The sequence below is a fragment of the Pseudopodoces humilis genome, chromosome 4 (genome assembly GCF_049639895.1).
Source record: "Pseudopodoces humilis isolate 2021_Gansu_Grassland_sample_001 chromosome 4, ASM4963989v1, whole genome shotgun sequence".
Classification (NCBI taxonomy): Eukaryota; Metazoa; Chordata; class Aves; order Passeriformes; family Paridae; genus Pseudopodoces; species Pseudopodoces humilis.
In genome coordinates, this window is record NC_142203.1 from 67,767,618 (window position 1) to 67,789,646 (window position 22,029).

At 44.2% G+C, this 22,029-nt stretch overlaps 2 protein-coding genes across 6 annotated transcripts; one reads left to right on the forward strand and one right to left on the reverse strand.

Moving 5' to 3' along the window:
• The first annotated feature begins 5,551 nt into the window (after window positions 1-5,551).
• Window positions 5,552-6,459, forward strand: MRPL17 (mitochondrial ribosomal protein L17). The gene is made up of 3 exons (XM_005527997.3): window positions 5,552-5,726; window positions 5,831-5,899; window positions 5,970-6,459. The coding sequence occupies exons 1-3, from the start codon at window positions 5,553-5,555 to the stop codon at window positions 6,231-6,233; spliced, it is 507 nt and encodes a 168-aa protein (XP_005528054.1). The 5' UTR covers window position 5,552; the 3' UTR covers window positions 6,234-6,459.
• A 789-nt stretch (window positions 6,460-7,248) lies between these two features.
• Window positions 7,249-21,997, reverse strand: ARHGEF39 (Rho guanine nucleotide exchange factor 39). Of its 5 annotated transcripts, none has more exons than XM_088054384.1 (12): window positions 21,942-21,997; window positions 20,946-21,102; window positions 20,634-20,719; window positions 19,163-19,347; window positions 18,167-18,261; window positions 17,651-17,771; window positions 16,547-16,665; window positions 14,829-14,899; window positions 12,888-13,016; window positions 9,081-9,346; window positions 8,113-8,201; window positions 7,249-7,956 (listed from the first exon to the last, which is right to left on the reverse strand). In XM_088054384.1, the coding sequence occupies exons 4-12, from the start codon at window positions 19,307-19,309 to the stop codon at window positions 7,941-7,943; spliced, it is 1,053 nt and encodes a 350-aa protein (XP_087910510.1). In that variant the 5' UTR covers window positions 19,310-19,347; window positions 20,634-20,719; window positions 20,946-21,102; window positions 21,942-21,997; the 3' UTR covers window positions 7,249-7,940. The 5 variants fall into 5 exon arrangements, with proteins under 5 accessions (XP_087910510.1, XP_014112414.2, XP_087910508.1 ...); XM_014256939.2 differs by having other exon boundaries at window positions 9,081-9,310; window positions 20,946-21,162; window positions 21,942-21,991; XM_088054382.1 differs by having other exon boundaries at window positions 20,946-21,162; window positions 21,942-21,991.
• Window positions 21,998-22,029: the final 32 nt, after the last annotated feature.

Here is a 22,029-nt window from a genome sequence, read left to right on the forward strand (position 1 = left end):
CTGACAATGTAATATATATATATATATATATATGTATATATATATATATATATATATATATATATATAAAATTTCCCATCTTTCTTTCTGCTTTTCCTGAACCATGCTGCCTGTACTGTAGCTTTCCTGGTTCATGGTAGCCTCCTTGCAGAAATTCCATACTGCCAAGCCTGCACTGTGCATTGTACCTAGACTATCAAAAAATCCTTCTTAGCATATTATATGATTAAGGCATGCTCTAGCTAATAACACAGATCACAGCATTCCATCTGCCAGCTTTGCATTCTATATCCAAATGACCTAGTACACAAATTTTGCCAGGGACAGAGGATTAGCTGAACATCATCCCTGAATGGTGTTGATAATGAACACCTTGGTCCACTGTTACTTTATGAATGCAAATAAATTATACCACTGAATTCAAATCTCCAGCTACTGCCCCCAGGCTTAGGAGAGTGTAAGAAGTGGATCCCTGTTTCACAGCTGAGGCCATCTGTAAGTGAGACATGTCCTCTATTATGCCTCATCAAGGCAGAAAAAAAAATATATGTTGAAGGGTTAAACAAAAGTGATGCTGCTTGATCAGGAAATTATTTGGTTTTGTGTTGCTAGAGTATTGTTCAAAGACAGTCAAAAGATGTGTGTGTCCTAAACTACTTTAGGACACACACAAACACTACTTTTTCTTTACCATTATCCCACTGCTCAGTATGAAGGCCAGTTTGCTTTCTCAACAGATTCATGTTGGATACATTACACAAAGATGAGCAAGATAAAGGGGATGTTTAAAGCAGGAAACCAAATCAAAATTTAATCAAGCAGGCTTATTGGCAAGAACAAAATATATCCCAGCCTTGCAGAAAGAGCCCGGTTCTCACTTCCTGCAGGTGCATGTCTTCCTTGGTGAAATTCTGAAGTCTGAGTGAAATCAAGACAAGAAAGAGACCTCATGTTTGCAAAGAGCTTCCACCTGTTTTGTTCCTCTGCTGCATGAGACCAACCTAAATGGCTTTCACCCAACTGGAGCACAGAGTGGCAGCATGTTTGGCTGGGTGTGTGAGGAGTGTGAGAAGGTGCAGGAGTGCACATGACAAAACATTTCAACTGGTACAAGGATGGCTAAGGTGAGGTACTGCACATGGGATCCTATACTTGTGAATGGGGATAAAAGGGAGTGCCCTTTATTTACACTGGAAAATTGGATGCACAAGTTATACCATACCTCATGGATGATGTATGTTGCCATTTCTTTCGGATTACCACAGCTGCTGAGGACTTTGCCATGCTTAGAATACAAAGGAGTATATTAAGCACAAAATTTCAATGTTGTGTCTGCGTAGCTGCTACTTCTACAGTATGTTTAGTGTTCAGTAGTGTTCATGCCACAAATGCAAAGAAAAAGTTGGTTTTTTGCCATGTTTTTCAGGGCTTGCATGTTGTAGTAGAATAAATACAGGTAAAAACATAAGAAGGGCTTTTCAGATAATACGTGAAGGTTTGGATTCCCTTCCATATTCTCTGGGCCAAAAGATAGATGGTGGAATACTGACAGCATCAGTACAGGTCATGCTGCATTAACAGCTGGCTGTCTACACTTTTCCATAACTTCTGTGTCTTAAAAGAGTATGTTCATTCCTTTAGCCATTTCCCAATATCTCACTACCACTAAGCCAAAAGCCAGGGCATTAGCTTTTAAGAACATGAATGTTCTGTATTTCTTTTCACATTACATCTGTATCATTATTTACAAAGCAATGCCTAAGTCATGGGGATAGCTGGAAAAAAAAATTATAGTAACCTTACCTTGTGGTCCTTGGGCTTCTCTGAGTGGGAGGAGCTCTGCCAGGAGCTACAGATTCAAGTAATCTTGTGAATCACATAATAAGGGAGAATTGAAGAAGGTACCTGTATTCAAAAGAGGGATGGTCTTATATGCAACAGGCTGGAAAAAACCTCGAAGATAGAATGAACTGAGGCATTTGTGTTTTCTTAATTGCAAACAGGCAACTAAGTATAAATTACATCATTTATGAAGATGCAATTTTAATTCAATTTGTTAAATATCAACTGTTGTATTTTTAAATCTAGCAAATTACGGAACCCTTGCGTATGTTTACCACTGCACCCTGCTGGATCAGGCTGGTTCCCACTAGAGAATTAGCAGCTGCAGGTTTTTGACCATCAGATACTGAATGATCTAAGTTATGTTAGATGAGTCACTTCCTACGTATAAACTAAATTATATTGCCCACTGCCCACAAGGTGATGTTCTAAAAAAGGCACTTATTTTAGTTCTAAGTTCTGCTTTTCCAAATAGAGGCACATACCAAATGAGAAGTTCCCAAAGTTTGACCATCAAATTCAGGGAGAGGTGACAACTGCCCTGCTTGTGCCTGGGGAAGAGCTATTCTGAGACTGGACCAGAAAAGCAGATAAAATACATATTTCACTGTAAGTACAGCAAGTTGTGCTACAGATTCATAAATATAAGCATAGCACATGTTTACATGCCTTTCTGAATGGAAACCTCAATTATTTCTCTTTCTGGAGCTGGCATCATTGGCTTTCAATTTTAAGTACTTAAAAAAATAAAGGTAACAGAATGTGTTCCTTGGGTTTGCCCTTGTCCTTACCCTTCTCTGTCCAAATATCCTGCTTCAAAACTGTTTGAGTCCCAGCAGCAAGGAAGGGCCACTATGGCAAAGACCACCCAACATGACATAGGAATTTCTGCAGCAGGGAGAGTCCCTCTGAGCACAGCCAGCTGGGAAGGGTCAGCCTTTGGTCTTCATCCAGCTGAGATCTTTGCATGGAACTTTCTCATTTCTGATTACCTGTATGACAACTCGTATCAACAATATTTCAGTCAGATTTCAGGGTAAACACATAAAGACACAGAAAAGTGTAATTTTCTTCAGGATACCCAAAGTTTCATAAAGTCAGAGCAGAGGAATCATTTCCAATCTTACTGGTAGCCGGAGAAGTCATTACCTTGCAAATTATTTATTACTCTGTGGCTCCAAAAATAAGAAACTCTTCCAAGAACCCAAAACAAGAAAGTAGAAACTTCTACACTCATGGCTAGTCTCATTACCAGGCTCATGCACATGACAACTTTGTTTCATATAAATGGTATGTATAATTTTATTAGAAAGAAATATTATTTTGATGTTAAGACATCAAATTATAAGCAGAAGGATAATAAAGAATTTGTTATTTTATTAATATTAGAAATATATTTAATGAGAACATTTGCAAGAGTGTGTAGTGATGAGAAAATTCTGTTTGTTAATGAGTTTGACAAAATCATGAATCTTGAAAAATGTTTTCTTTCAACACTCTGCTGAGTACATAAAAGTTTAGTCTTTCTTGCAAAGCTGTAGTTCTGGCACACAAGAATTCCTATATAGTCAGGCTAAATTAGGAAAATGAGAGGAAAATTGATTGTAAATGGAATTAGGGTAATGCCTGGTGTTACTGTTAGCATCACAGCTTGCATAGCCTTCTGCCTAGAAGTGTTTCAGAGTTAATGTACCAAGTCCCAGAGCGGCAACAAAAGGTGGGGGTAGGGTCCAATTCTCTGTTAATGTCACATTTTAAAAAATCCATATGTTTGTTCCTTTTACACATTCCAATAACTATACTGTTCACTTTATTTATATATGAAATACTAAAATGTGTATAAGATGACTGTGATTTTATGATGTATTCATAATAACAAAGATATTTTTTCTTACACAGTTGGTACTTGCTTTTTTATTACACATTGCCCTTTCTCTGGAACAAGAGTGATGTTGGCAGGAAGAAAGAGATGCCAAGAAATCTCCTTACGCTGCCTCCTAGCATTTTTCTTGCAGCTGAACAATACTGTCATAGTTCTTTGACTCTGGGGCGCGAGCTTTTGCAAGCTGGGGTGGGTTTCAGTCTGTGTGGGGATAAAGCACACAGCCACCTCTGCTCTGTGGATGGGTGGTGGCTCCTGTGCCACATCAGCGGGCTACATGAGGCTGGGTCCCGCAGCCCCACCGCACGCTGCCGGGTGTGCGCAGCTTGTGCACATCCCGGGGATGCGATACGGGGCTCCGGAGCTCTCTGGCATCCCACCACCGGCAAACGGGGAATAACACATAGGCTCCACCAGGCCTTGGCTGCCCCTCGCACGCCCCTCCCCGCAGCCCCAGGAGCATCCTGCGGGCTGTGTCCGAGAGCTGAGGGCCAGCGAGGAGCCCATCCTGCCCCTTCCTCCCTGCAGAGCCCACGCCGCCTGCCCAATGCCTCAAGGGCAGCCGCAGGGCTGGCAGCGCGTCATCCCTGGCAGGATCCCACTCCACCACCGGGATCCAGGATCGCCGGTATGCCGGGAAACGCGTAAACAACGTAAAATTAAAGGAATCTATAAATCACAGTGAAACATGCTGGCATAGTATAGAAACAAATGTCTTCGGTTTGAGAAAGTAGACAGTGGAAGCAAAATGTTAAAGACAAAAATCTGTGGTTAGCAGATCTGGGAATGCAAAGGTAGACAAAGGAGTTCCCGGTTGTGCTGGGGATCCTGCTAGTAGTATTGTTCTGTGACTGTGTGAAGGTAACAGAACAGAACTGTCAAGAATTCGTGGAAAGCAGAATCTCAGTTACTTGATCTGTGCGTGTGGGGAAAGCCAGATGGTAGTTGTATGACGTGATGATGCAGTCCTTTTAACCAGTTACACAGCGGTGTATTAGGGTCAGACATTTACAAACCTGCCTGTTTAATTAACTTATACCCGATAGTTCTAAAAAGAATTAACAGGAATTACAGGACCTCCGGGACACCGGCTCCTTTGCGCCCGCACGCATCTCCCCGCTCCGCCGGGACTGTCCCTTGTCCCTGTCCCTGTCAGCGGCTGAGGCCGAGCTCTGCAGAAGAGCAGTGCTGGCAGGGCGAGGAAGGTGTCCCTCTACTCAGCATGGAGCGCTGTGTCCAGTTTTGGGCTCCTGAGCGCAAGAGAGACGTGGAGCTCCTGGAGCGGGTGCACGGGAGAGCGGCAAAAGTAATTCAGGGGCTAGAATATCTCTTATGAGAAAAGGCTGCGCGGGCATGTTCAGCCTCCAGAGGAGACGACTGAGGGGACCTCAGCAGTGTCTGTCAGTGTCTGTCAGTGTCTGTCAGTGTCTGCAGGGAGGGGTCAGACCACGGACCAGGCTCTGCTCAGCGCTGCGGAGCAGTAGGACACGAGACAGCGAGCAGAAATTGGTGCACAGGAAGTTCCCCTTGGGCAGGAGGAAGAACTTGTTTGCCAATTCGGGTGACCGAGTACGGGAACAGATTTCCCGGAGAGGCTGCGGGGTGTCCCTCACCCGAGATACTCAGGAACTGCATGAACGCATTCCTGTGCCGTATGCTCCAGGCCCCTGTTCGAGGAGGGAGGCTGGCCCTGGTGTCCCGCCGTGCTGCCTTTCCACCCTGACGCGCCCCGGGGCTGCGGGGTTGTGTGGCTGCGACTACAGTTCCCGGCGTGCTGCGCGGCGCGCGGGGGCTGCCGGGAGCCGCCAGCGGCCGCTGGGTCGGCGGGATGCGGCTGTCGGTGGCGGCCGCCATCTCGCATGGCCGCGTCTACCGGCGGCTCGGGCTCGGCCCGCAGTCGCGCCTGGATCTGCTGCGGAACCTGGTGACAGCGCTGGTGCGCCATGAGCGCATCGAGACGCCCTGGGCGCGGGCCGACGAGATGCGCGGCTACGCCGAGCGGGTGAGCGGCGGCACCGGGTTGGGCCGGGCCGGGGGGCGGCGGGCGGTCGAGGCACCCTGACCCACCGCCTCCTTCCTCACCCGCCGCCTCCTTCCTCCCCGCAGCTCATCGACTACGCCAAGCGGGGGGACAAGGACGAGCGCGCCATGCGCATGGCGGATTTCTGGCTGACCGTAAGTACTCCCCAGCCCCACATGCGTCCCGGGCCGCCGCGGTGCCGGGGCTGAGCGTGCCTCTCCGCAGGAGAAGGACCTCATCCACAAGCTGTTCAAGGTGCTGGCGCCCCGCTTCCAGCCGCACCCCGGCAGCTACACGCGCCTGCTGCAGATCCCCAACCGGGACGGGCTGGACCGCGCTAAGATGGCGGTGATCGAGCTGAAGGGGAACCCGCTGCCGCCGCTTGTCCGCCCGCGCCGCGCCTCCGACAAGACGCTGCTGAACCAGCTGCTCAAGGGCTACCGGCAGGACGCGCAGCGGGCGGCCGCCTCCCGGGGCACCCCCGTCTAGGGCCTCCCCCTGCCCTGAGCCGGCTCCGGGGGAGCTGCCCACACACCAGTCCCGGCCGCTGCCCAGGGGTTCGGGGAGGGAAGGTGTGGCAGGAGGGCTGGAGGGTGATGGAAGTCGCCACGGCGAGGGCTGAGTTTACTTCCAGTAACTAGAGACTCAGCAGGTAAATGAAATCAGGCTAGGAGCCCTGATGATTGATATTTTCTGTGTAAATAAACTTTGTTCAGACAAAGTCGGTTTGTTTGTATTTGAATTGTATTCAGAAAATCATTTAGGTCAGAAAAGACCTCTGAAGTAATCAAATCCAACCTGTGACCAAACACCACTGCATCAACCAGACAATGGCACTAAGTGCCACATCCAGTCTTTAATACCTCCAGGGACTGTGACTCCACCACCTCCTGGGCAGCTAATTCATGTCTATTCACCTTTTCTATGAAGAAACTCTTGCTAATGGCCTACATAAACTTCCCCTGACTCAGCATAATTCCTGTGCTTATTAGTTAGTAGTTCCAGAAAAATGGGTTTGCTAACAGTGTGTTCTAGGAGCCAGTGTTCAGCATTTCAGGGCGGGAAATTTGGTGAGAAATAAGATACTTCTAATGTTTAAAAAGGACTGAATGCAATAGGATGGTAACACTAAGTCCTATAAAGAGACAACCAAAGAAGCTTGTCTTACTATAGGGTAGTAACACAGGTGCAAGTCAGAGGCACCTTCAGAGGCAGGATTGCAAGACATCTCTGTATTACTCTGTTAAAAGGGGGAATAGCAGAACTTTTTCAGAGTGATACAACTACTGAGCAATAAGAATCCTAAATTGTTAGTCTTTAATTTGGGGCATAGCTAGTACTTGAAAGTCCTAGCTGTAACTTTGTAAAAACTCCAAAACCAACCCAAATGCAAAATCCCAGGATAGGATACCCAGTTGGAAAGGACTTGGCCCAACCCTTCTTGGCAAAACACAGTGGAACCAGTGTGGCTTCCTAAACCTTGTTGCATTTCGTCCTCCTAAGTTTCACAAACGAGATTTAAATAAGTGGCCCTGTGTAGCAAGCTAATTGTATGGAAAGACAGAGAAGCCCCATTATGTATTCTCTATTCAAGACACTTGCCTCACACAGTACCAGTTCTATTTTAATAAATGCCAGTGAGAAATTAAAGATGGGTGGTACTGCTCAAGGAAGAAGAAAAAACCAGTCAAACTGCTATATAACGTCAGTGTTCAGACCAACTTTATGTTTCTAAGAACCTTGAAATGGTTCTCTTTGGAGTTTACCATATTCAAATTGGTTTTCTGAACCAAACTGCCGCACAACTTCCACATTACTAAATGTCCATGCTAAAGCTTTAATAAAATACAAAAATACCTTTAACAAAGCATTTAATGAGAGAAAACAAGTCATACTCTCATTTGTTTGACCTTAAATTAATAATCTGAGCTTACTCAAGTACAAAAAATCTAGAAGCTTCTAAGCTAAATCGGGGAAAATCCGTGATACAGGTTTTTTTTTTTTTTACATACAAATGCATTTTTGGCAGTATCTGTATGAACATTAGTGCAGCTAACAAAGCATTCATCGTCACAAACACATTGTGTAGTTCTTTTCAATTCAGTGCTACTATATGTCCCTGAACATTTTATAAAATAGTGGAAGCTTCTGTCTTAAGGGTGGTTGTCCTGCCAGTCTGTCTTGTACTCGGGAGAGTCAGGCTTTCAGCTGCCTGTAGAGGAAAACGGGAAATTCACAGTTAATATGGGAAATCTGTCCTATTATTCCCTTGTGTCCTGGCTGCCTCCATCGTCCTTAAAACCACACACAGCTCCAATCGTCACTTCTGTGTCCTATTGTCTCCCACCTCTGGAACATGGATGCCTACCTGACTGCAGTGGTGAGACTCCGGTACCAGTCATTGATCTCTTCTTGGTTGCTGGACATCAACAGTAGTGTCTTGTGCGGAAAGGAAAGCTGAAAGACAAACAGAATCTGTGGCATTCCTTGCCAAGGCAGCAATTGCAGTAAAAGGAAAATCATCACCACTGAATTCAGTCCCTGCATGCTGATTTTCACCCTTTTCCTTTCCAGATAGAAGAAATTTAGCGTTAGTATGGAGTAAAGCCCGAGGCTGTACAGTACAGAATAAGTGCCAGTCTTGTCTGTTGCTTCCAGTCATAGTTGACAGTTCATTCTGACCCGTTTGGAGGTGAGCAATTAGAATTCTCAGCAGCTCATCAGCCAGTTTTCTACCGTATTTCAAGCTGTCCCTAGGGGTCCTTCCACTACCATCATCTACAGGTCACAGCTTGCTTGAAGAGTTCTTTGGCACAGCTCACCGTTAAAGAGCTAACACAGCCCCAGGTGCAATCTTGGAAGAACTAACCTTGAATCCCCTACAGAACTTTCCTCCCTCTGAAGTTATCTGCAGCCCTCAGGGAGTTAGAGGCACAGCATCTGTTGTAATAACATCTACATCTTTTTCATTCTCTGTTTTCCTACGTGCTCAGTCTGTAGTCAATGTAATGCTATGTACTCTTTGTCACGTGAGTGTGGGACTGCTCCCTAACCTGTGGCTCTGCCAAGGGCATATCAGAGTCCTAGCGGAGCCTCCTCACCTGAGCTAAGTGAAGTAACCAGCAGCCTGTAACTGCAGTGTGTGCAGGAGACTCCATGCCATGAAAGGAAAAGTACCTGCATCACTCTAGAAGGGTTGTCCTAACTCAGACTTGCTCACTTAATTTTGTCACCACTGTCATCACCTCAGTCCCACAGCTGCTGTGACAGCTGTCAGACCTGCTTCCAGGTCTGTCTCCACTGGCACTTCTGATTGCCACAGGTGGGAAGACTTACACTGAGGAGCCCTCCCTGGCTCCATGTGTGGCCAAACACTTTATCCACGGAGCACTGCTGGAGCGGGTAGACAGCCTGGCAGGACAGTTTGTTGGAGTTCAGTGGGTGCAGTGGGTGGCAGGGCTTCGCTGCAATGAGGATATCAGAGAATAGGAAGAACATCCTGCGCTTCAGTTCTTCTCCCTTTGAAGGCACCACCAAAAGCCAGCCTTCCCGGATATACCAGCGCCCTGGGCATGCCGGGGAAACAGAGACAGCTGTGAGATCTGAGAAAAGGCAGGCAGGAATAAAGGATGTAGTGAGACAAACAGGAATACAGGGTGAGCCGCCTTTGCAGGTTGCCGTGTTCTACATAATTCCAGCCGCTAGAAGGCACTGGATGCCAGCTGGGTCCAGCCCACCAGCAAGGATAAACACCCGTGCAGAAGCAGTAACCAGCCCAAAACGTTTAATATGAGGAGCAGCTGAAGTTGTTACAAATTTGCTATGTTAATTAAGAGTATATTATCATATGCAAGTCTATTTAAAGTGATCAGAACAAAAACACGGTTTGAGAACGGTATGCATACCTTTAAATTAACATAAGCCTTCAGAAAACACAACATGAACTATCTTGTGTTGCCCAGTTGTTTGTCATTAGTGGTATAACAGAAGCTAAGCTTCCACTTTGAAAACTTATAATTTTTTCCTTGTTTTGTGTGTGCTAATTAAATAAATAAACTCAAAAAACCTCCCCCCCCCAAAAAAAAAACCAAATATATTTCACAGGTCATCTAACTATATACAGACCTACAGTAGCCAAGAGATTACAGATTGCAGATTACTGTTCTAAAGAGAAGGCATGAAAGGAGATAGAAAACAGGGAAGGTCTGAATAGGTAACTTTATCAACCCCTCTTGCAGAACAGAGTCCAGTGTCATCCACCTGTGAAATTAATTGTCATAAAAAAAGAGGAAAGCAGGAGGAAAACAATAAAAACAATTCAATAAGCCTAGATGTAAGCAGCAATTTAAAAAAAAATAATAATTAAATAAATTAAATAATTAAAGCAGGACTTTTTACTAGGATTATCATGGAAGATAGCCATCAAATCATGGGAATTATGAGGACATCTGCCAGTAAGATTATTTATAAAAATGTAAAACCATAACAAGGTATTGCCACCTGATCTTGTTTAGGAAACACCTGACAGGGAATTCAGCCATTCTTTCATGCCTTAACTTCAGCATGAGCTATTAAGTACTTTTTAGAGAAAAAATATAGTGTTGTTTTAATTTTGTCTTATTTCATTATCTCTTATTATGTGTCTTATTAGAATGCTAGTTACTAAACAAAAGAGCGAATGAATTCCTGCTTAGCTTATTCCACTGGAACCACTCCTCCGATCTGAATAAGAAACTGAGGAAAAGAAGGGTGAGGTGCAGGAATCAATCCAGGTTTAAAAAAAAAAACAAATGGGAGGAAGGTGTCAGAAGCATGGGGCTAGGCTGGGAGCTGTTTCCCTCAGGCTATGCTGTGATCACACTCACAGGCATACAATCTGACCCAGGCTGGACTGGAAGTCTTGGAATATAGATCCATACCCAGACTTCCCAGCGGTACAAGTTCTAGGAAATTGCTGTGAAAGAAGGGCAAGAAAATATCCCTGGGGAAGCTCTGGATTACAGAACGATGTGCTCAGTTAAGGAGGCAGTTCTGGCTGATAAAATGTTTGTCCTGAATATGGAAGGCAGCAAGAAAAGAAGGGTCTCCTCACTGGGAGCAGGACATCTCAGAGGCACTGGCAAATGTGAGATACCCATCTCCAATACTCCCCCTTTGTTCTGAATCTACAGCATTTTGTTTTCTCTCCTGTTCCCTTCTGGCATGAGGACACAATCTTAACTGTCCTGCGAAAGCTATCTTGTTTCCGGAAAGCTGGCCCAAAAAAATTAGGAAGCCCCAGCTGCCTCTTACATTTCTGCTTCTCATATTCCATGATAACTATGTAACTCCAGCCAATGGAAAACATGACTATAGGAATTCTCTGTCCTAGATAATGGAAATGCCTTTACAGACCCTCAGCACTCATCCTCCTACGTCTCAGAATTTTCAGAGACCAAAACAATCAGTGGACCAAACACTTTCAAACAATGGCCATCCCCAATCTAGTTATACTGTTTTGGGGTGTTTGTTTGCTTGTTTTTATGGTGTTACCTTATTAGTTCTAATGTTAGTTCTAACATTAATCAGGATAACTGATTTACCTTTTTACTTACACACTACCCCAAGTGTGCCCAGGCACCCTCACACATGCTTCTGCTCAGTGTAAACAGAGCATTCTTGTGTTAGCTCCCTTTCACCTAGCAACACTAAAAGGATTCTAAGACCAGGAAAGAGAATTATAAATTAATTTGCCCGTTGGCTGATTTGAGAAGAACCTCTGATGAGTAATCTGTGTTCTACCTGTGCTGGTTTGGCTAGGATAAAGTTAATTTTTCCTGTAGTAGCTGGTATGTGATTGTTTTGGATTTGCACTGAAAACACCATGGACAACACAGGGATCTTTTGTTTATTGCTGTGTAAGCACTGCTCAGTAACAAGGTCTTTTCAGCTCCTCAAGCCACAAGTGAGGAGACTGGGAGTGCACATGAATGTGGGAAGGGTCACAGCTGGGACAGCTGATCCAAAATCCCCAAAGGGACATTCTATATCATATGACATCATGTTCAGCCTGTTATGCTGGGGAAAGAAGGAGGAAAAGGGGGAGTTTTAAAGTGATGGCTCTTATCTTGCCAGGTAACCACAATGTGTGGCAGAGCCCTTTCCTTGGAACAGCTGAACACTTGCCTGCCCGTGGCAAGTGGTGGATTAATTCCTTGCATGGCTTTGCTTGCATGAACAGCTTTTGCTTTACTTGTTAAACTGCCTTTATCTCAGCCCACAAGCTTTCTGAGTTTTAGCCTTCTGAGCCTTTTCCCATCCCAGCAGGGAAAGTTTTTTTCATCCAAAAATCCACATGTGTGAATTACAACCACATTCACAAGTACCTCTAGGTTCTTGTCTTAGAGACCTTCACACACAGTGACTTTAACAATCTTCTCCAGCTGCAGCACTGTTCCTGTATAACCTCTGCAACAGCAGAGCTGAGTGAGGCTACAGGTGAAGCCCAAATGACCATGTCATAATTGCCCTGACTGGGCACATTTCTCACAATATTTCATACATAGCTCAGAGTGTGGTCTGGGCATGGAGAGCATCCAGTCACATAAGAGACCTGTAATCCATTTAAATGTTCTTACATGCTTTATCTATCTCAGCTATCAACACAAATGCAGTGATTTCTGGCTCAGTTTAACTGTGCAGGTAAAAGAAAATTCTTCATATGAAGGGTGTGAGCAGAATGCTGTTAATCTTGTAACTTAAAAACAACACAATTCTTGTGCCCTTGACATTCAGGAATCTATGGTTCCTGCAGTGGAGTAGGGATAATAACATGCTTACACTCTGCCAAAGAATTTACTGTCTCTTTCATTCCCACCCCAGACTTATACTCCTGATCTTCTTGGGTTCCTAACTTTCTAACCACATGTCATGAGGTTCTCCTATCTGAATGTCAGGCAACTAAGCTGTTGCTTATCCTTACTCAAAAATTCTTTTTTTAAAAAAAAGTTCTTGAATTAGTAGTCATATTCCTTTACCACCTATCTGTGGAATTTAGGAAGAAGGGGAAACTGGTTAATTTGAGTTGAGTCAGAAATGAAGGAGAACATATGTCCATGTGTCTCAGCATGGCAGATGAAAGACAGAGCTGTCAGTAAGACCCACCTGGAGTCAAAACCTGAGTCTTTCGTCCTTTAAGCAATTTTTGAACCCGAAGTAGCTGCAAGGAATTCTCTCTCTTATCAAAGACGTCTTGGACCCAGTGAGATACCTCACAAACAGATTTCACCGTCTCTGAAATTATAGCAGCATACTCTAAAGTTATCACAAATGAACATGTATTTCACCTCATACATCTTCCTAAGAAAATACAGTATGAAATTAAGAAGAAAAGTTTTAAATCAAGCATCAACAACAGCTTTATTCAGGAATTTCTGTGAGAGATTGAACTTGATCCCTTTCAGAGGCCTCTTTCCAACAGTTCTGCAGTTCTAGAAAACATTTGCCAATGAAACATCAGAGAGAAGAATAATTTCCTGAATTTGGAAGCAAAAACAGGAAAATGCCTTACAAGTGGTGTTAACTGCTTGTAAAAAACACAGAATAATTTAGATTGGAAAAGACGACTCAGATCACTGAGTTCAACCTAGGACTGAACACCACCTTGTCAATGAAAGATGATGGTCAAGTAGACCATGGCATTGAGTGTCATTTCTTGAACATTTTCAGGGATAGTAACTCTACCACTTCCCTGGCCAGTCCATTCCAGTGTTTAACAACCCTTTCCATGAAGAAATGCCTCCCAGTGTCCATACTGAACTTCACCCGACACAGCTGGAGGCCATTTCTTCTTGTCCTGTTGCTTGTTACCTGGGACAAGAGGCCAATCCCCAACTGGTCACAAACCTCCTTTCAAGTACTTCTAGAGAGTGATCAGGTCTCCCCTTTTCTCCAGACTAAACACCCCCAGCTCCCTCAGCCCCAACACACAGGACTTGTGCTCCAGACCTTTCCCCAGCTCCACTGCCCTTCTCTGGACTTGCTCTAGCAACCTCAGTGTCTCTCCTGCAGTGAAGGGCTCTAAACTGGGATTTGATGTGTGGTCTCACTAGTGCTGAGCACAGAGGAACAAGCTCTTCCCTGATCCTGCTGGCCCCATCATTGCTGATACATTCTGGATGTCCTTGGCCTTCTTGGCCACCTGGGCACACACTGGCTCATGTTCAGCCACTGTTGACCAGCACCCCCAGGGCCTTTCCCACTGGGCAGCTTTCCAGCCACTCTGTCCCAGCCTGGAGCTGCAGGGAGCTCTTGTGACCCAAGGGCAGGACCCAGCACTTGGCCTGCTTGAGCCTCACACAACTGGCCTCAGCCCATGGATCCAGCCTGTGCAGATCTCTCTGCAGAGCCCTCCTGCCTTCCAGAGCATCAGCACTCCTACACAGCTTGGTGCCATCTGTGAACTGGCTGAGGCTGCTCTCGATTCCCTCATCCAGCTTATCAATAAAGATATTAAACAGGACTGACCCTGAGCCCTGGGGGACACCTCTAGTGACTGGATATGGCATGAAGGACACTAATTATCCTAGAAAATTAAAGCATCTGACCAAGAGAGTCAGAGAATAGTTTGGGTTGGAAGGGACCTTAAAGATCACCATTTTCTAACCTGCCTGCCATGGGCAGGGACACCTTCAAATATATCACATTGCCCAGGACCATAGCCTGGCCTTGAACTCTTCCAGGAATGGGGTATCAACAAACTCCATGAGCTACCATTCAAGTGCCTCACAAGCAGCAGAGTTTAAAAAAAAACAGAGCTGCCATTTCTCCAACCTATTAGTCCATTATATTATTATTATTATTATTATTATTATTATTATTATTATTATTATTATTATTATTATTATAGGCAGTTATTCTATATTTTTATTCATAACATGTTCTCAGGGACATCTTGATCAAGATGAAGAAGGAAAATAGTAATCCACTAGAACCCCAGAGAGAGAGGATTTTCCTTTGGAAGCAGGCAGTATGTGAGAGGCAAAATATTCTTAGTAAGGAGTGCATCAGTGATCAAAGTGTCAGCATTTACAGGTGGAATCATACTTGCAAGTTTCTGGTAGTCAGCAGTGTCTGGGCTGGTGTTCTCCAGCAGGTCTCTGAAGAAATGCTTGTACCTGAGGTGGAGAGAGCAGGTTTAATTCACCAGATAGCAGGAACAGCAGCAGCTCCTCCTGTTAGTAACAGCATGGTGAACAACACTCAGCCAAGAGACAGAGTAAACCTAACCAAGCAGTTTTGGTCACACTTCATTCACATTCATTTTATCATCAAGTGTCTCAACTAAAATAATCCAAGTATTTTGTACATCTGCAAACCTTTGGCTTTTCCTGGGGATCCAGTAGAAGCAGACTCACAAATCACTTAAGATCATGAGGCTCTCTCAGAATTCACATAAACATGCCTTCAATATGCAACAAATTTCTCTTTGAACTATCTATTTTTAATAGTATATGAATGGTGGCATTCATACCATGTTTCCTGCCCACACAAGAAAATAAAGGCGTTTCTATAATAACTAGGACCCGCCTTTTTCTTTTTTTCCTTTCCAGTCTTTACTGGAGAGGATAAGATCTCTACAAATGCTTTCTTCCAGTAAAGTCAAACCGAAGGAACTTGACAGATTCACAAACTGGCAGAATTCATATAATCTAGTGCATATTTTAACAGAGTTTTAGAGAAATTTGAATATGATAGAGGTAATTAATGAAAAAAATTAGACTATCAAAAAGACTATTTTTCCAAATAGGTGGATAGCAACAAATATACTGCTGTTTTGCAAATTTAAAAGTATCCAAAGAATTACAATAAAAACCCACCAATCAGCTTAATATTTGCTTCTGCCAAGCTGATTATAAACATTACAAAAAGTTACATGAAAGACTGTGGTATGATCTCTCCAAGTTATTTTCAGTGAAATGAGGTGCTCAGTCTCTCAAATTTGCTGTAAGTTGAAGAACGGCTACTGTTAGCAGCAGAATTTGGGTTCCCAGAAAACCACCTTTACTACCCATACCTTCCCCAAGAAAGGGCTGCCCTTGAGTGCATCAAAGCACTCAGTTTGCATCTTCAAAGCGGAGATGATCATAGAATATCCTGAGCTAGAAGGCATCCACAAGGATCATTAAATCCAATTCATGCCTCTGCATTTTTAGGACAACCCTAAAAATCACACATGTTCTAATGATGTTGCCGAAACATTTCTTGAAAACTGGAAGGCATGGTGCCTTCAAGAGGGATATGCAGTGATTCTGAGTGGATCTGTCCAGGCTCAGACAAATTTGATAGGCATCAAATCTGAGGAAAGCATACAGCCCTGATAACCAGAGAGGAAAGAGAAGCTCTCCTGTGTTTATTAATCTAATTTCTCTCCAAAAACACCCATCTACAGGAGTCACAATGCTCCAGAACTGTATCTGCACAAAAATGGAGCAAAAGCATCACTGGCAGAGACCATAATTTCTGCAGCATTTCAGCCAGCTTCAGGGCCAAACTTCAGTAGCTTACTGAGATAGCAGAAAGCCTCCAATTCTACCCAAGAGCTAGAGGAAGGAGCCAGTTCTAAACACAAATACCTTCCTGCATAATCTCCCATCCGTGTACACTGATTCCACTTTACAGGCACATCCTCACACTGTCTCACTGCTGTCTCTATGCTCTGATTTTGGGACACAATAGGCAACTTTCATAGCAACAAAGACAGTGTTACATTCCCTTTTCCCTTCTTATGCTAATCCCTTGAAGACTCACAATTGTTTACTTACTGGTGCAGCCTCTGCAGGGGCAAACAAAGCAGATCCTCTAGCTCCCTCCCTTGAAACTGAGGCCGAGTCTCCTGGAGTTTCTTAAACCGCTGGAATGACTTATTTTTCCTCACTTGCTCCTGTATGTAGCAAAAAAGGGATATACCCTTGAGACTGCAGAAAATATGTCTAAAGAAAATGCCCTAGTCTGCACCAGAGCTTCGAACACTTCACCTAAGAGTTTAGGACTTCTGTCCACTTCTTTTGTGGCTATAGACAAACCATTCCCTTTCTCCTGACCATCCATTCCAGTAGGTAATGGAAGTGATATCTCCCACCCCATACATTGAATTAAAGAAAAAGAGAAAGTTGGCCTAGTTAGGAACACAAGGAGTGCACTTGTGGCTTTTTTGCCACGCCTTTCAAGAAAAAGCAGTGCAGATCTGCCCTCCCATCACCTTAAGACAAGTATCCATAATGGCTTTTTCTCTTGGAAAATCGAAAGCATAAATACATGCATGCAAAGACAAGAGGAGGGAAACACCCCAGCACATTCTACATCTGGGAACAAGCACAGACAAAACTGGGAGTTGAGTGGTTTAAATTCCAGATACAGCCGTCAGGACCTCAGAATAAATATATATTCTGCTGAAATTTCTTGAAAACAGGTTGTATTTGAAGATATAAGTGGGAAGGAAAAAATAGTCTTCAACACAGGAAAAAAAATATGAAGGAAAAGGAAATCCCACCGCTAGGATACCGTTGGTGGTAGTGGGAAAGACCAGAAGACATGAAAATTCCTAGAAAGAGATCACTGTATCATAGTGAAAGCCTGGAAACTCTCTAGACTTGCCATTTAGGAAGGAGTGGGAGTAAATACAGAAGTCTGAGAAAGCAGTGCTCACCATATGTATATACATACACAGACACCTGAAAAAAGCATCAGAAATTTGAAGCTCTAAGTAAAGTAGAGAAGTTTTCACCATTTTATTGTGGAAAAAAGCCTGAATTTCATCAGCCCAGAAAAAGTTAGAACACTTATCTCCAGAAACAGAAGACAAATGATGTGGCAGTTTAACAGAATGGAAAAAGAGAAACCATATGAAGACTAAAGTAGATATTTACCTTCAAGGTTTTATTGGTCTGCTCCAAATTCTCAGCATAGTGGCCATAAAGATCCAGACTCTGACAAAAATTTTCCAGTCCTGCTCCCAAATTCCCTTTCTCCAGGTGAAGTGACAGAACACTGTGCACAAGGAGCAAAGATAGCTTGTGAGGGATACATTACTGATGGTGTTTTCACAGCTCCTTCTGATTAATTCCTTTGCTGATCTGCCTTTACCATTCTCCACCTCAAATCCAGTTTCTATGCCAAATTTGTGCTTGGAGGTCAGAGACTAAGCCACAGAACACATTGTGGAGGAGACTTATTGAACTTAAGCCACTGTCCAGTAACTGGGTACCCATATATGTGATATAGATCAGGAGTTTCCTGTGGACAGCTCCAAATGCCACCAAGGCTAGCAGTGCTAGGAGTGAATGCCTGTTTTACAAGGTGTTAGCCTTATTTCCCCAAATCTTTCTCATCAACATAGAGTCCTCCCAATATAATTACAGGAATTGCATCCTGTGTCCACTTACTGGCTTGCTGAATATAAGGACTCCAGGGGTCCAAATATAGTTTCCAACACAGCAGGTTTCAGTGTCCCTTTGGCCTTTAAAATTGTCACAAAGTACTAAGAATGAAAAAAAAAAAAAATAAATCATACAGGTAGCATTCGCAGATCATCACAGAATCACTGAATGGTTTGGATTGCAAGGATCCTAAAGACCATCTAGTTCCAGCCTGGTCAGAGACACCTTCCAAGCCCTACCCAACCTGGCCAGTCACTTCCAGGGACAGGGCATCCACAATTTCTCTGGGCCATCTGTTCCAGTGCCTCACAACCCTTACAGAAAATTAATTCTTTCTAACATCTAATCTAAACCTACTGTCTTTCAGATTAAAATTATTCCTCCTTGTCCTATCACTATGTGCCTGTGTAAAAAGTCACTCTCTCTCTTCTTTATAAGCCCCCTTTAAGTACTGGAAAGCTGCAAAGGTTATTAACTCCTGAGGCCATTCAAAGGCAACTTGTGGCACACAGCAGAAGCCAGAAGCTGCAGCCTGAACACTCTTTGGCTTGGAAATATATCAAATTATTGTGACTGTCTACCTAAGATATCCACCATCAGACGTAAGCCTTACTTGTAGCTATGACAATAGCTCTAAACACGTGGAACAGAACTACAGCACCCAGTATCCTCCAATGCATCTGTTTTACAATATCTTGTCCGTAATGTTTTTTCTTGTCTGTGTCCCTGCATCTCAGGCATCTTAGGGCAAGCCCACTATTCAATCAAAACTGAAAAGATTTATGTCTGTGTATAGAATAAGGCAAAAAAGCCAAACCAATAAGCTACTGAATATTACAGAGGAGGTAAAAGAGAAAAAGAAAAAAACCCTTTCAGCCACAGCGAGTGTCCCAGGCATTAGGGATGTACCACAGTCTTGCTCTTGACCCTTCCCCATGACAACACGAATAAGTATGTGCTGTCTGCAGACACCCACATATCAGAAGGGGCAGAAATACTCACTGTGAGCACCAAATCCAGCTGCTCGAGGTATTTGTATTCAGTTTCCAGCAGCTCTTTGGCTGTCCTGCCGCGCTTTCTCTCCCAGCGAGCCCGCTGGTCTTCCACAGTGTTTGCTCCAACCACAAATGGCAGGGATGAGGTACTCATGGCAGAGCCAGGGCTGATTTACAGGGAGGCAAAGGATCCTGAAGAGCCAAGCAAGATGGACACAACAAAAGAACAACCTATGTTGCAGAGTAGGATTCTGAGATAAAAACTCTACACTTTCTTAGGAAATAAGGGAAGTCAGTTGCTAGCAACCATTATTAGCAGTTTTCTTCTGCATTCCTTCCCATGGGCACAAGGGCCCTGCATCAAGCAGAGGAATACCATTAGAGACACCAGGCTGTGAAAGCAAGAGTGGTACATGACAATACAGCTGTAAGCAAATCTCAGTTCACAATTCCATGTGCAAACCACTGCTTCCTGTGCTTTGTCCTCCACATTCTTTGTGTGAAATTCTTGTTAAACTCAAGCAAGTTTGTGGGTGGAAAGGAGTAGGAAATAACCATAAGATTTGCCTTGTGAGGGGAGCATAGCAGGATTTCACCCCTACCACAGGGAAAGAGAAGAGAGAACTCTTGCTTGTTTTCCCTTGGAGAAGCAAGTGGTTTTCTCTGTCATTTTCAAACAGTATTTTGCGCTCCTGGAGGTGAAAGAGGGCAAGCAACTGCTGTGAATCATACCAGCTTTGCTCTTGTTCTGCTCTTTTGCTATAGTATCATGATTTTGTTGCACAGAAAAACATTGTTTATCACACTCGGAGAAAGAGGCATGTTTTAGCATAACACCAGTTAGATACTTTTCTTTTGATGAAAAGGCAGGGCAGGCAGTTGCTCTCTTGGCCCAGATCCAAGTCTGAAGTTTCGCTGGAAGCTGAGTTGCCTCTGAAAAGTTCTGTTTCCCACGTGGATAAGATAAACTAATTCAGAAAGATGTGCCATTATAGAGAAGGAGATTTATCAAACACCATCTTCCAGAGACATTTCAGGTACATAACTCAACAAAACTCAACAGAAGTTTCGCATCAAATTAGTACCAGCACTCATTTAATGAATTGCCAAAAGTCCAGAGAGCTGAGGGACATGTGCAGTGTTTTACAGTAGCAGCTGCTTCTCCAGAGATTTACCCTCATATTCACTTACAGCACCACAAGCCTAGCTGAGACCACATCTTGGTGAAACAGGGCAGACCTGGCGTGGATGGAGAGGCAGCACCGCAGGGAACACCAAGCTTAGCATTAACCAGGGAATTTAAGCTTAGCATTAGTCTTTCCCCAGAAGTGTTCAAGGCCAGGCTAGATGGGGCCCTGAACCTCCCTGTCTGTAGAAGGTGTCCTTGGGCTTTGCAGGGCTGCTGGAAGGAAATGGTCTTTAAGGTCCCTTCCAACACAAACCACTCCATGATTCAAGTGCAGTTGCAAAGTACTCACCAGGAAAGGACTAAAACACTGCCATTCGCACAGCGCCTCTAGCCCGCGTAGACTGCAGTCAAGATTTTCATTCTGTAGACCAATTTCTTTTAACACACAATAATTAAAACAAAGAAGTTATACCAGGTTTGACCATCTACTGCTCACATAAAGAAGTTCAAACACTCCCATTATTATTGCACAATATAACCTGTGTCAGGTCTGCAGCCTGTGGGTACACTAGAAAACACTACACCTACAGAACTGCTCCAGCTTGCTTCTCCCCAGCTCACATCCAGAAACCACTGAACACCCTCTGTTACTGTTAACTACCTTATAATGCGCCGTTAGCAGCATCCCCTTCACCATTTCTAAATTTCTGGAGTACCATCAAAATAACATCCTGTTCTTATTGCAGCACAGCCTCTCTTGATGTCTCAGGAGTGTAAACACATGGTGGGTCAGCTCCAAGGGCTGTACACACTGTAAGCTAAGAGAAAGGGGAAGGGAAAGGGAGAACTCTGGAGCCCACAGCCAGTCCTCAGCCACCCTGAGGAGTAAATATTGCAGGAGTTAATACTGGAAGTAAAACACGCACCTAGCCTTCCTTCAATTCACCTGTGCTGCAGGGTATTAAAAGTGTATTTTGGACCAGTCAAACCCAAATATTATGTCTTTTCAGCAGATGAGAAAAGATCCATTAAAAGTCTTGAGGAGTTGAATGGAATGCTTTTCTTGACCAAAACCGAAGCATTTTACTCATTATTAGGGTTCCATTTTGGTTTTTTTTTTTTTATTTGTTGTTTGCTTTTTTTTATTAAAGTGAAATATGTTTTAAAGAAATAAATGTTTCTAGTAAAAAAAAACAAACCTAAAAACCAAACCAAACAAAAAAACAAAAACATGAACATGCTGAACAACATCAACTAAACGTTAAACAATTTTTTTTTTCTCTGACTGCGACATGAATTCGGGAAATACTAGGTGGAATCAGGGACGAATTTAGCCAAAGGGATCTTTATGGGTCATGCACTTGAGCCTTGTGCCCAGAGCGGGACTACCACCAAAATCAGAGTGGCCTGCTCAGGGGTTCATCCTGCACAGGACCTTTCCACGGGTGGAAATAGGGACGGGACGGGACTGGACGGGACACGACCCCGGCCCCGATCCCGATCCCGGCCCCGATCCCGATCCCGATCCCGGCCCCGATCCCGATCCCGATCCCGGCCCCGATCCCGATCCCGATCCCGATCCCGATCCCGATCCCGATCCCGGCCCCGATCCCGATCCCGATCCCGATCCCGATCCCGGTCCCACGCCGCCCGTTACCAGTCGGTCCCGCCGCCGCCCCGCGTTCAAACGCGGCCCCACCCCGCTGGCGGTCCCGGGCGGTCCCGGGGCGGTTCCAGGGCGGTCC